This window comes from Lasioglossum baleicum, chromosome 9 (assembly GCF_051020765.1).
Source record: "Lasioglossum baleicum chromosome 9, iyLasBale1, whole genome shotgun sequence".
NCBI classification, from domain to species: domain Eukaryota; kingdom Metazoa; phylum Arthropoda; class Insecta; order Hymenoptera; family Halictidae; genus Lasioglossum; species Lasioglossum baleicum.
In genome coordinates this window covers 9,705,901-9,719,887 of record NC_134937.1, presented here as the reverse complement: position 1 = coordinate 9,719,887, position 13,987 = coordinate 9,705,901, and the positions used below count along the sequence as shown (strand labels likewise).

Here is a 13,987-nt window from a genome sequence, read left to right as displayed (position 1 = left end):
TGTAAACCAGTGTAAGTTTCTGTTGAAAACAAAGCTGCTAAAATTAGGGTACTTCCATTTTTCTCGTAATCAGTACTCCAAGTTCGATTTTGTCCATTTGAATTCTGCTGGCATGGATTCTGTGCTATATTCCTTCAAAACGAACAACATAGATTCTACAACTTCCGAGGGATTGCTGTAAAAATATTTATGCTTATTATTCTTAGCGTCGTTCCTTTTATTATACGCTTCTTTGATCAATTTTCCATTCGCGGTGAAGAATAAAATTCTTGGAACATATTTTCCATCAGGCTGATATCTTCCCTTATTTATAAACTCGTCTTTTCTTGCATCCATTTTTATCATTACAAATCTGTAAAAATGAGGTGAGAATTTTCATTTAAATTATTATAAGTATATTTACAATCTTCTTTCTGTTTTACTGTACGTATATTTGTTCCTAAAAATTTTACTACGTTTCTCAGAAGAGAAAGTATATTAAAATACATGACACATATTATGTAAATTGTAAATAAATATAATGAACGCCAAGAGCACGTAGTGACATCTACCAACAAAAATTGTAATATCCGTACAGTACTTTATTACCGATCAAACGTACCGCTCGCTGAGGTCCATCACGCGTACAGATTTAGAAACTTTCTCTTTCAATATTTCACACGCCGGACATCCGATTTTGTAAACGAATAAAAATATTGGTTTGTCGGTTTGCTTAGCCTCCCTGAAGCCATTGTCAAAAGATTTCCATTTAAACAGATGCTCCAGGATACAATTCGAGTTTGCATTCTCTATTACTTGACTTGCTAAATTCACGATATTGAAAGCACTGAGATATTTGAAGCACTGAATCAAATTTATCATTTCTCCGATTATTGAAAATTATACAATTTCAGCAATCAAATCAGCTATAATCGTTTTCATTCACTGCTCTTTGTCAAAATAATTTCCTTCCCGTAAATACTGTATTTGCGGTATTCATTTCGAATTTTCCATCGCGTGAAATTTTGTAAACAATTTCGTGTAAACTGATTTAACAATCAAACGTCAGAAGTCATTCAGATTTAATCTGTGCGTACGTTCAGGATATTAAATATTAATTTATTGATTCTGTAATCATAAACATGTGACACTGTTTTAACGACATTACGGAATGATGGTAAATCGATATTGACACATGACTAACGAGGTACATAATTCACCTAACTGGCGACACCGGTCTGCTTCAAATTTAGCGCCATTTGTGTGACAAAATTACGTTCTCGCGTTTCTGCAACGAATTTAAGGTTATATTTTTCACGATTTCGTGAAAACAAGAATACTTGGCTGATTGTTTCGTATTCGTAACTATACTGTTCAAAGTATTTTCAAATGAGATTGATTGAATAGTTCCTATAAACATGTGACAATGGTGAAGAACAAACTTCTATTAAAGGATAGGTTAAGATATTTTCCTTTAATGTTACATTCTTTTTGAATTACGTGGAAATAGAACGGGCCATCGAGAAAAATGAGCAAACTATGGAATTATCTAATATTTCAAGGATGGATATCGTATTTAATGGCAGCCGGCTTGCTTGTTTTCACAAGCGGCTTCCTACTTAATCGTGTTTCCAGGCCGGAACGCGCTGAATGTAAATATTGTACGGATCCTGGCGGCTGTCACATCGAAAACCTTCTTCAAACTCCAGAAGATGCAGCAACTTATTGTCTGGAAAGAAAAGCACGTGTTGTGCTGCTAGTCGTTGACGCGTTAAAGTATGATTTTGCACATTGGTACGATGACAATAGCTCTGCTCCAACACATTATCGTAACAAGCTGCCGATAATACAGAAATTGTTAGAATCCGAACCGACGAAATCTCGTTTATATAAATTCATGGCAGATCCACCGACAACAACCATGCAACGATTAAATGGTTTCACTACTGGATCTTTGCCTACATTCATCGATATCGGATCGAATTTTGCTTCTGAAAGTATCGACGAAGATAACATCATCGATCAGAATGCAGAAAGAGGTATTATATTCATGGGAGACGATACATGGACTAATTTATTTCCTGGAAAATTTAAACGTCAATTTCCATCGCCATCCTTTAATGTCTGGGACTTGGACAGCGTGGATAAAGATGTTAGGTACCGTATATTCTTTGAACTAAAGAAGAAAGATTGGTCCCTACTTATAGCACATGTTCTCGGTATCGATCATTGTGGACATAAGCACGGCGCTAATCATCCTGAGATGGCCAGAAAGTTGAATGATACTAATACTCTAATTAAAGAAATCGTTGAATCTTTGGACGAAGATACAATACTTTTTGTCGTTGGCGACCATGGAATGACAGAGACTGGGGACCACGGAGGCGAGAGTTTGAATGAAGTCGAAGCTGCCATGTTTGTTTATTCGTTGGTCCCTCTACAAGATTATAATTCAGTTCACAGTACTGTGAATCAAATTGATCTTGTCCCTACGTTGGCATCGATTCTCGGGACACCTATACCTTTTTCTAACTTAGGTGCCACGATACTTGACTCGTTACCAAGCTCGACGAGAAAAGGACAAGACGATATGTGGTATTCGTTGCATTCAATGTGGAGAAATATTGCACAAACCAAAAAGTACATAGATGTATATTCTACGGACAGTTATCTGTTTTCTATAGAACAATTTCAAAGTTTAGAGACCATGTATAATCATCTATCGGAGCAGGTGAAACACGTAACTACCATGGAGGAATTTGAATTATTCGTTCAGAATAGTAAAAGTTACTTAAAGCTGTTGAAAGACACTTGTTCCGAAGTTTGGGTTCAATTTGACTCTGGTTTGATGTCAAAAGGCCTACTTCTAATGTTTTGTACCCTGTTCTTCTTTTACCTGTTTATCACAGGTATTCCAGAAAGTCGAATGTCCGAGATATTTGAGTCGTCGTATTTACAATATTCTATCCTAGTCAATTTAATTACCGCATTGGTAATCTTCTTCTTGTATTTCTTCAACATTCTAAGCGAATTTAAAAACACTACATTCTGTGCTACTGGTCTAGCGTCTATAGCACTGTTAGTCGTATTAATTGCCAAAAATTGGGATGTAATTGCAATGAGTTGGTACGATTATTACAAAATTAAAAAATTTATTTATATTACTAGAGTGATCCTTGTCTTAACAGTGTGCTGTCTTTTTTCTAATAGTTATATCGTAGAAGAAGATAATGTGCTGTCCTTTTTACTTATTACACTTCTCTGTCTACTTACGTTTAACTTAAAGAAAGAAAGTTCCAATGAATGTCCCGAAAGGAAACCAAAACCATTCGTAAAGTCGCAAACAAAGTCAAATTTAAAGTTAGTAATAATAGTCCTTGGTTTAATAGCATGCATTTCTATAAGACTGTCACATTATTTCTGGCGTTGTCGGGAGGAGCATCAACAACGCATGTGTTCACTTTTTATAGCTGGTAAATCAGGCTCCGTAACGTCCAACAGTTTAGAACGTGTGTTACTTGGTGTTACTTTGATTGTACTTGCATTGTACGTGACAATAGTGAGACTGTGGTTACAGAATTGTGGCAATCTTACCGGTTTCTCTCCCAGTGTTCTAGTAAGTCAATATTGTCCTGTTGTAATCGGTGTTTGCATGGGTTGTTACTGGGTCCTTCAACGATTACCGAAATTTGTCAAAGTGAAATTTGTACTATCTTGGCAAGTCAGTACATTGCCTAACATAGTGTATGCATTGAGCTTAGGTGCGATCTCTGTTCTTTACTATCGTCCTCTCAGTATATTTTTATCACCAAAGAAGAAAGAATCAATCAATGTATACAATGACGAGAATATAGTACCTCGATTGTTCGAGAAGATAAAGGAGTCGATATACCGTAAGAGGATAGATGCGGATGAAACGCCAATTGTTTATGGCTTAGGCACTGTCTACAGTGCTGCATTTGTTTCGCTGAGCGTATTTCTTATGCTATTATATTCTTTATTGTTAGGAGATATACTATCGTCTAGTACATTTTTGATGTTCGTATCCTGTGCCTCCGTTTTGGGCTTGTCTGCGATAGAAAGACACCAAAATGCAAATAGTATATGTAAGTACCAGAGTTGTATAAACACTTTCAAATATGATTAGTATTGTTACTTATTTAACATTGTTCCTTCAATAACAGCTGAACTTGTTGAAGTATCCACTTCTGCTCTAGTATGTTGGTTCTTGATAGCTGACTACTTCTTTTACGGAACTGGGCATCAGTCATCCTTCCCTACTATTCATTGGAATGCTGCTTTTGTAGGAACGGGTGGACATTTCTATGGTAGTTTATTACCAGCAATCTTAATAGGTATGTAGTAGAGTGTAGTTAGAACGACTTCAAGATCAATAAACGATGTTAAACATTACAGGAATAAATACATTCGGATCACATATTATATTAGGCGCAACATTACCATTATTGGTGATTGTACCGTTTACATTATATTTTGTATTTCCGAAATTGGTAAAAGCGAAATTTTCAGAGGATGATTTAAAAAGAGGAGAACTGCTTCTTTTCGAGCAACACTCAGTATTCCATATGGCGATTTTTTCGGTCGCTGGAAAATATGCACTGCTTCACGGAATCCGAGTAAGAGAATTACAAAATAGTAAATCGAAAAATAAATTTAATGAATATGTTTTTGTAACTTGATATACATTATAGACGTTCGGCAGTATGCTTGCCGCAACGATTCATTGTCGCCATTTAATGGTTTGGAAGATCTTCGCACCGAAGTTAATATTCGAGGGATTGGGACTGTTAGTGACGTTGAGCAGTATACTAGCGTCCTTTTACATGGTGTTCAGAATCGATCAACAAATGGTACCGTTTATATCCAGAGTGATAAAAGACAGATGATAGTGTGATCCAGTTTTGAATGTGTACAATACAGTCGCTAGTAAAGTATCACATTTTGAGAGAGAGAAAAAAAAGTAACTTTAATGTTAGAAACACGCGCAGTGGCTCTTCACACTTAACGTTAGAAACAGGAGCTTTTATTTGATAGAAACACATTAGATGTCGAATGTCAACACTTACCGACACTGCCGAACTTTCCAAAATTTGATATGACTTTACATAAAAAACAATTTAGCGTATCTAATACTAACGAGCTGAGATTTGTAGCACAGAAGAACGAAACAAATTCCCCTTTTGTTTCTTCAAAGACCAAATCGTGTAATTAAGTCTGGTGCTTCCTAACACACTAACGCTACCCTGCGTGCAATGCATTGCTAATTGCAGAGAAACAAAGCAACGCACTTGATGCAGGATTGCGTCCATGTGCGCTGATGTCTGCTTGTCTGATGTACGTATTATTTCGCCACTTTCAGTTCGTTACCGTTAAATGTATTTCGATAAATAATTTTATACATTTCTTTCTCATCGGTTTATACACGACACTGTATATAGCATGTATTATAAGTCTAATAGAAAATTGAATAAAAAGACATTGTATATCTTCCAGGTCCGTCTCTTTTTGTGCATTGTAAATTAGGAAGATTTGCAAGCAAGTACTGCCTTTCGCCGATACGTGCACGTGTAGTTCATATATTTTGCAAATCATACTTTATTGAACGAAATTATCAAGCATACACGTTATGTATTGTATATGAAAGTGGTCAATTTAAACATGAAAGTTGGTAATTACAAGTAACGGATGCATTCCTGCTGGAACGATAGCGTCTAGTGGTGATTATGGTGCTTGCGTCCTTGATAGTTGTTCTTCAAATATTCCATCCAGCTGCTCCAATTGTTGAGGTCCTCGTAATCGCTGGTGTCCTGCGTCAAATGAACATGCTCATGGTATTCAAATTTCGTAAATTACACGTACCTAGTTTTCGTAATTATTATTTTGATAGCCTGGCACTTGCGTATTAGGCAATACAGGCATTTGTATCTGGAAACAAATGATGCCATCATGTTGGATAAAATTATTTTCTTCGATTCTTCTATACGAAATTCTAAACCTTATGTTGATCTTTAACACTAGGCTTACAGAGCACTAAAGGAGACTATCTTACGTTACTCTATAAAAATAACGAGAATCTGTCTATCCAAATTTTTGGCCATTTTTTTAATAATATATACCCAAAAAAATAAGTTTGTTAAGTAGTTCCCCGTGGTTGCATCTTCGTGAAATATGTTCCTATAAATCTAGTGTTAATCTAATGGTTTAAATCATGAATTAATATTACGACGTTATTTCTAATTTATATGTACTTGTATTTCAAAACTTACAAAAAGTTTAATTCCTCCGCCTTGGTGACCAGGCACAGATCCTCCTCCGGCCTGTACAGACTCTACAGAACCTGCTGGCATACTCTGATATCCTTGGTGCATCTGCATTTTAACTCCACGGGTTTCTTTACGGACGGTACTACTATCTTCATTAAACGCAGGCTTCGCATCACTGCCAGCTTCTCTTTTCTCTTCAGGATAAGTTACCCAAAATGATCCTGGAGTCGTTTGCAATGTTCGAGCCATGTTCGCGCCGAATTTATCAGATGATACCGCATAAGCGTTGGGCATATCATAGTCAAGTGGGCTCAATTTACTTTTAAGAGCGTCCAGAAGACCCAAATTCATAGGCATACCAGACATAGCATTGTTAACTAACGCTGGATTAGAAGCACCGCTAGAAGCCATTTTTACGTTTATCGCATTTTGAACGGATAAAGTAATATTCTTTTGTAATTCCGACAACATGTCGAAAACTTGACTTAGCGTTGCCATTTTTTGTTGAAACGGAAGTGTTCCATCAACAGGTGGCTTCATTCCTGGCCACGCACCTGGTGCAAATGGTTTGAAAGGTTTCTTTGCTGCGGTCGTTGACGTGGATTTTTCGTATGCAACTAGATCGTTCATTGTCGTTACCATGTTACTCTTCAAATCACCCATCTCGGACACTATGCTATCGACAATAGAGTCTTTTGCTGCGTTAATGGATGATAGATCATCGATGGATCTCGCAACTTTTGCTTGTACGTCTTCTTCGTCGAGTTTGACGGATCTCATGAATTCACTTTTCATACTTGCACTATCACTGTCGCTTGCCGCTGCGGTCTTGTTCAGTTTCAAGCTGTCAAACAACTTGCTCAAGAAATCTTCTACCTTGCTGCTGTATTCGGTAGGACTAGGTACTATCGATGATGGATACCAGAAAGAAGGCGGTACAATGGTGCTTTTCGCTGTGGTTGCTTCTGTAGCAAAGGCTGGTGCCGGGGTACTGGTAGCAAGATTCTTAAACAAAGTATCTAGGAAAGTCGATTTCTTTGCCATGAACATAGACGGATCCATCATCGGTGCGAACGGACTGAAAGGTCCAAACATCCCAGGCAAATATTCTGTTGGTGCCGCTCCACTTGCTGCTGCTTTCTGAAGCAACAAACTGATGTCGTCTTCTGATTCTTCAGAAATCGGAGCAAGAGTAGGATACGCAGGCGGAGGTCCTAAGTCTTTTGTGCTTGGCTTTCCTGCATCCATAATCGACCGAAGTTTCGTTAAAGAAGACTCATCGATGCTTCTTCTTTTGCGGGAGAAGTCTTTGGTGCTATAATCAGGTATAGTATTCAATTCAGAGTACTGGGCCATAGGACTCATTGGGCCGAACTTAGGACCCATTGGCCCGAACGGTTTAGGAGGCATGAACGGTCCGAAAATCCCACGTTTATATGGAACATTAGCTTCCATTTTGCTTTTATCCAGAGTGTCCAATGATGCTTCGTTACCGGCACTGTACAAAGTTGGTGCACTATCTCCATACGGCATAAAGGGCTTGAAAGGTCCCATAGGATAGGCAGGTCCCATAGGGTAAGCCGGTCCCATAGGGTAAGCCGGTCCCATACCTCCAAACAAATTGCTCAGCATATCAGTCTTTTTAGAAATCATCATTTTAGGATCAACGAATTTTGGGAAAAGCGGCGATTTCGGCATGTATGGCACTGTTATGGTGTCCAGTGTCGATGGTGGTGGTCCAAGAGCTCTCGAGTAAACTGAAAATATGTGATATATACTCTTAGACATTGATCTACTTATGTATCTGTACAAAACATTAAAAAATGAGAAATGTTTGAAGATTTATGGTATTTTACATTACCAGGTTTTGAAGCATAGCTCGCCCATGGTGCTCCGGCAGGAGTTTTAACAGCTGCTGCAGCTGTTAAAACTAGTAAACAAGAAAATAACGGGATACTTTTCACTAGAAACATTGTGCACCAATTGCTGGACTCTGTTCTGCTTCTGCTTTTATAGCAGCGACCAGACAGTAATACTTGCAAAGCTTCTTAGGATTATTGGCATGGGACTAATACTCTCATTTAAATAATCCATCATATACAGAAGGTGCACTTATGTTTTAATAATTACACAGTATGCTTTCTTTGTGCTGCTTAGAAAAGCAATTTCCTTCTTATTCATACTGTCGTGTGTTAATAGCGACATTACAAATTCCTAATTAAAGTATTTAAATTTAGTTCTTCATTGTCAAAGAACATTCTAATAATAGAAAGCTGTAATGAGTTCCTTTCGTTTAAGTTGTTTTCTATCGTTATAAAAGTTTTAATCTGTTTTATTAACATATTTTTAATTATTTTATTATTATATAATCCGATTTTCTTATATCCATAGCTTATATTTCAGTTCGGGAAATGTTAATGTCGATATTGTTTTATTATCAATCCATTTCATTATTATTTCGCATCTATTAAACATAAAAACAGGATAATTTCATAATCCAATTTGTAATCCGATTTTAATCGACTTTCAAACGAACTTGCGAGAAATGCGTTATTCGCTTATCGACAATAATACATTATAGCAGCTGTTTTCATTATTTAGCAACTACCAATTAATTGTATTGACGAATATACATCGGCATTTGTAGACGAAGCTGTCATATCTTAAAAAGAGGATCTATATATGAAAATAAAAATAAAGAAGGCTGTTGATAGTGAGTAACATCGAATTTTAAATATGCTGTCATATATTAATTGTTCATATTATTTTACTATCTTATTACCTACCTGTATAAATAATGTTTAACATTAACTTTGTTGATTATTTATTCTTTCCGCAGTTTCTTCTTTACTGCATTGAAAAATAATATTTAATGGAACTCCAAAAAAATAGGTACTCAAACGAACATTAATTTGAGGTGATTTTTTATTTTAGTTGCTATGGAAAATAAGGATACTACTACAAACGTTTCTATATATGAAAACTTGTCATTATCAAAGACCACTCAACAACACAAATTAACGAATGGAAATGCTATTAATCGTATAAATCAGTTACTAAATTTGTACCATCCTGAGGATGGTATAGCTGTGTACGAACAAATATTAAGTACCCTTCTATTCCTGTCTGAAAATTTTGATAGTAAGACACGGCAACAGATCATCTCTACAGTTCCATTGCCAAAAGGTGCATCGAATGAATTAATCAAGGATGTGATATATAAGACAACAGGATTTATTGAGATAACTAACGACGTCAGAATGTTTCAAAAGTAAGATTTTTATTCTCGAATACTCCCTTACGGATTACTAATATGTAACAATACCTTTTTCATTTTAAAGAAGTAATACTGTTTCTACAAACACGCTTAACATAGAAGACGCCACCGATAAGTCAAGAGTCCGTTTAAATCAGAACATTTTAATGAGTTCACCGTCTCAGAATATCGAATTGGATGAAAATGTAAAAACTTATAGCTTCGCTCATTCCTCAGTTAAATTTTAATGTATTCATTGATTCTGTCTCTATTTATCTAGATCGTACCTTCAGTACCTGAAGTATTTCGAGGATTTCCTCCTAACGAAATCTCTATGATTCACAGTCACGTAAGGAATGTGAATTATGTGTACGACACGCTAGATTATAATATTCCTTGCATAGAGCCTTTTGTTGACATAAGACAAAATTTTCTATCGCACACCGATCAACAAGAAGATCTGATGAAGCGTCAGGCAAATTTAAAACTTAAATGGATCCATACACCGCAGCTATTATATAAGAAAGATGCTTACCAAATTACTACGACCAGTTATCAAGAAGATTTTTACAGCTCGTTGAGCGATAAATGTTTTCAGTTACCTGTTGATAAAGCCGATGGTCATAATAAATGGAACGTTGCCAAAGTGTCGCATACGCTACACCAGGTCTGTAAACACTATTTGCATTTTTAGAATAAATAGTGAAATTTTTAGTACAATTGATAATCATTAGACATATATTAAAAATTACGTTATAGGCACAAAACGATTTAAAGAAGAAATGTAACGCTAACATAATCTCAAATACACAAAATAAAGCAGAAATTTTAGAAGTACCGAATAGCAGTTCGTCGTTTTTAAACTCTGGAATTAATTGTTGCGAATTTTTACGTAACGACGACCAAGATCTTAAGAACTACAATAACGGTATGAATGAAAACAGAATTTTGAATACGAACACATGCAAACCCTTCAAACCAAAGTTTAAAACTAATCAACAAGCAATTCTGGATGATATATATAAAATGGATGTTGTGTGTTGGAACGAAGAAGTAGACACAACAGTAAATAAAATGAAACAATATACATTTATGATATCATTTCATGGCTTATAATGATTTTTATGTAATTATGAATACATTGTAGGTATCAACAGAGAACAGTTCCATTTTGGACGATTTCATTATTAATAAGAAGCTTGAAACGAGCTTAGATAGTTTTTTAAAACGTGCAGAACACGAAGGTTTGATTGTTTACATATACCAAATTAATTTCAATATTGCCTCAAATAGAGCTTTTACGTACAATTCCTTTTACAGCCAAATGTTGGAAATTTGTAACTCGGAAGAACCCAGAAAATAAAAATCAGTTCAATTCTCCAATGAGCAATGCCAATAACTCTAGAAATGTAAATTCGTCAGAGAACATAAAAAAATTAATTGACAAGAAATATTCAAGATTGTCAAATACTTATCCAAAATCAATTCAGTTGCAAGTGCCCCAGAAAAATGTAAATACACCTTTCAACGATTTGCAATCAATGGAATATGTTAAAAAGGACAATAGCGTAGAAAATTTACCATACAAGTACTGTTGAAATTATTCATACAGATTTAACCTAATCGGTAATTAACAAATGTATACGTAACAAAATTATTTGTGTTCAGATCTGCAGTAAACAAAACGGAACAAAATATGAATATTTTACAAAAATCTACACCTATTACAGAATTCGCTACATTTAAAAAACATTACTACGATACATTGCTGAACATTCAGAAGGCTAAAGGTTTATTTGGATTTTTATTTGTTTCTTTACATTTCGTGTAAGAATCTCATATTATATATATGTATATATATTTGTTTTATAGTGGCAGTGGCAAATTCCTTGGCAATATCATCTGTGGAAAGTTCCACCAAATACGAACCATATTATTCAAGTTGTTCATATCAACAGCAGCAATTGTTGCAACAACATGGTCAATTAACTGTGAATCCACAATTTGCAGTGCATACTGTTGCTCAATCAGGATTATCAAACATACATAGCACTCCATACACTTGGGTGAGATATAACGATTGGAGACATCCAACAATGAAACAATTAAGATTTCCTCAACAGGTGAGACATTGAATATTATTTAAATATATAAATATGCTCGAGTAATTTCCTCTATTTTAATCAGTTTACCTTTTTTTTAGTCCCCGTTTCAACATTCAAAGAATAAAGAGTAAGTTCTTCGATCGTATCATTCGTAATCTATTATTCCTCTTTTTGTATATCTTTTATATACTAGATGTTATAAGTATTTTGGTATCTTTTCATCCTTTCTCATTGAAAAGGAGTTCTATACTGCATTACGTATAAAGAATGAGTGTTCAGTATTTTACCCAAGGAAAAAGTGAGAAAACCTAATTAGTAGGCATATTTTGAAGAGCAAAATTAGAAATGTAAATAATTAAGAGATTTTTACTAGCCTTTGTAAAACTGTAGAGATGTTGAAATTCGTTGAATTTATCTCTGAACGAAAATACTAATTGTATATTACTGGTTCAGATACTGATATAGACAAATCGGTACTCTAAAAAACATTATTTACAAAGAGTACTCGTGAAAGTACATTTGCCTAAAATATAAGTGAAGACTTTTAAATTAGAAGTGTACATATCTGGTAAAAGTTTTCATTTCCCTATTTATCTTGCACCAGTCTCAACAGTTAATGGAAATATTGATACGTTCACACGTATATATACATATAATTTCTTCTATTATATCTTTGGCACTGGTAAAAGATAACAATTATAAGTGCTAGATTAATCGCTAATATTTTTAATAATTTCGTTTGTATTTCGGACGATTGCGTGACAATTTTCCTTTGCTAATTGTATATACGCAGGACATCCTCGATGACGCCAATTAAACCTTAATACTTATAATATACTAACTAACAAATGTACACGTATTCACTGGTTAACATGAAACAAAGTTGCTTCTAATAACTAACAAGTTTTTTGGTATATTCATTAGTTATAACATATAACATCGTACACATCCATGGCTCTTGTATAGATTATCGCGTACAGAAGCCATTCATCATTTATTCGTAGGTGTATAAAATGACTTTTAAAAGAATAAAGACAGTTGTCAACTTAGATGTTATATGACTCATTAACCGTTATTGTCCAGAACAATCGCTCTAAAGCACGACAAATTACCAATGTGTACCAAAGAGTTACGGCTACGCAATCTTTGGTAATTTATCGAACCACATTCATTAACTTGCAATCTTCCTCGTCTCAAAGAACATTTAATCTGTCATCCCTGTAATGGGCCTACGATAAAGATATATACTTAATACTTATTATTTGTTGTCAGTATTGGCAGCATCATCTGAAAACATAAAAATGAATTTATGCACGGATGTTGCTCTCAATACTTGATCATCAATGAAACAAAAAAGTTAGGCCAATAGTTCCTCGCAGTGCATAGCTCATATTTCTTGTTTAGATTGTCATTATTCAGCGTTATAGTGACTAATGAACAAGACAGACGTGCATAAGCCAAGCTTATTTATATAGTTTACTGGTATGTACTGCTTTAAGAATCATAGTTTTTCTGTTTGAATACACAGTAGTACTCACTTGATCGATCATATTTCGAATCTTACAAAACACATAAAAGCATACAAGTGGTATTTAGTTTTCTTTGAAAATGTGTAATTCTGAAATAAAAGGTTTATGGTATTTTATGTCTATAAACTACAACACAGAAATAATGTCATTTGAAGTGTTTCAGTGTGTTATTAAAGAAATAATAATAATTACTGTTTTGTGCGTTAAACGAGAGATTACTCCACTATTTACTAGGATTATTGATATGAAGAATTCTGTATGGATCAATTAAAGTTCTACGATAACTGGAATCAACCGTAAATTATTATCAAACTTACGTTATAGTGCAAATACCTCTTTATATTTCTAATATTTTTTAAAAGGATGAAAAAAGGAATAGTGTGCGATAAATAAAAGTGGAAATTATTTGTTGTCTTAATTAAATTAATATAGATGGAAGAATAATAAACAGTAGGAGAAGATTTTAGATAATTTGTAAGAATTTTAATCATTTGTCCTTTGATTAACATTTTTCCAATCAACAGTGTTTGTCAAAAATAAAAGAGAAATACGTCTGTAAGTATAAATAAACAATCTCGTTACAAAGGTGAAACGTAATATACTTAAACAATTGTCTACATATATTTTATGGATGATCAAATATATAATTTCGACATTGTTTAATATTTGTGCTATAATTTAAAGCGTTCTTGGTTGAAAATCATATTGGAAACAACGTTTAACGAGTGTTGCAAATTTATATGTACGAAATATAATATTAACAATTCATTTATCATGAGGTATTGCAAATTGTAGCGAGGTAAATCCTCAAATACTAAGTCATCGAGAAGTAAT

At 34.5% G+C, this 13,987-nt stretch overlaps 4 protein-coding genes across 5 annotated transcripts; 2 read left to right on the top strand and 2 right to left on the bottom strand.

Moving 5' to 3' along the window:
- Window positions 1-3: 3 nt before the first annotated feature.
- LOC143212381 (thioredoxin domain-containing protein 12) lies at window positions 4-1,317 on the bottom strand. The gene is made up of 2 exons (XM_076431128.1): window positions 602-1,317; window positions 4-352 (listed from the first exon to the last, which is right to left on the bottom strand). The coding sequence occupies exons 1-2, from the start codon at window positions 859-861 to the stop codon at window positions 70-72; spliced, it is 543 nt and encodes a 180-aa protein (XP_076287243.1). The 5' UTR covers window positions 862-1,317; the 3' UTR covers window positions 4-69.
- Window positions 1,212-5,807, top strand: Pig-o (phosphatidylinositol glycan anchor biosynthesis class O). Its single transcript, XM_076431109.1, has 4 exons — window positions 1,212-4,085; window positions 4,164-4,334; window positions 4,396-4,616; window positions 4,692-5,807. Exons 1-4 carry the CDS (start codon window positions 1,508-1,510, stop codon window positions 4,884-4,886), a joined length of 3,165 nt encoding a protein of 1,054 aa, XP_076287224.1. The 5' UTR covers window positions 1,212-1,507; the 3' UTR covers window positions 4,887-5,807.
- LOC143212371 (uncharacterized) lies at window positions 5,578-8,284 on the bottom strand. 2 transcript variants are annotated; one of them, XM_076431110.1, is made up of 3 exons: window positions 8,125-8,284; window positions 6,267-8,020; window positions 5,578-5,807 (listed from the first exon to the last, which is right to left on the bottom strand). In XM_076431110.1, exons 1-3 carry the CDS (start codon window positions 8,234-8,236, stop codon window positions 5,712-5,714), a joined length of 1,962 nt encoding a protein of 653 aa, XP_076287225.1. In that variant the 5' UTR covers window positions 8,237-8,284; the 3' UTR covers window positions 5,578-5,711. The 2 variants fall into 2 exon arrangements, with proteins under 2 accessions (XP_076287225.1, XP_076287226.1); XM_076431111.1 differs by having other exon boundaries at window positions 5,785-5,925.
- Window positions 8,005-13,959, top strand: LOC143212372 (uncharacterized). The gene is made up of 11 exons (XM_076431113.1): window positions 8,005-8,369; window positions 8,911-8,976; window positions 9,198-9,534; window positions 9,605-9,725; window positions 9,800-10,186; window positions 10,279-10,584; window positions 10,667-10,763; window positions 10,840-11,107; window positions 11,188-11,309; window positions 11,392-11,642; window positions 11,723-13,959. Exons 2-11 carry the CDS (start codon window positions 8,946-8,948, stop codon window positions 11,753-11,755), a joined length of 1,953 nt encoding a protein of 650 aa, XP_076287228.1. The 5' UTR covers window positions 8,005-8,369; window positions 8,911-8,945; the 3' UTR covers window positions 11,756-13,959.
- The last annotated feature ends 28 nt before the right edge of the window (window positions 13,960-13,987 follow it).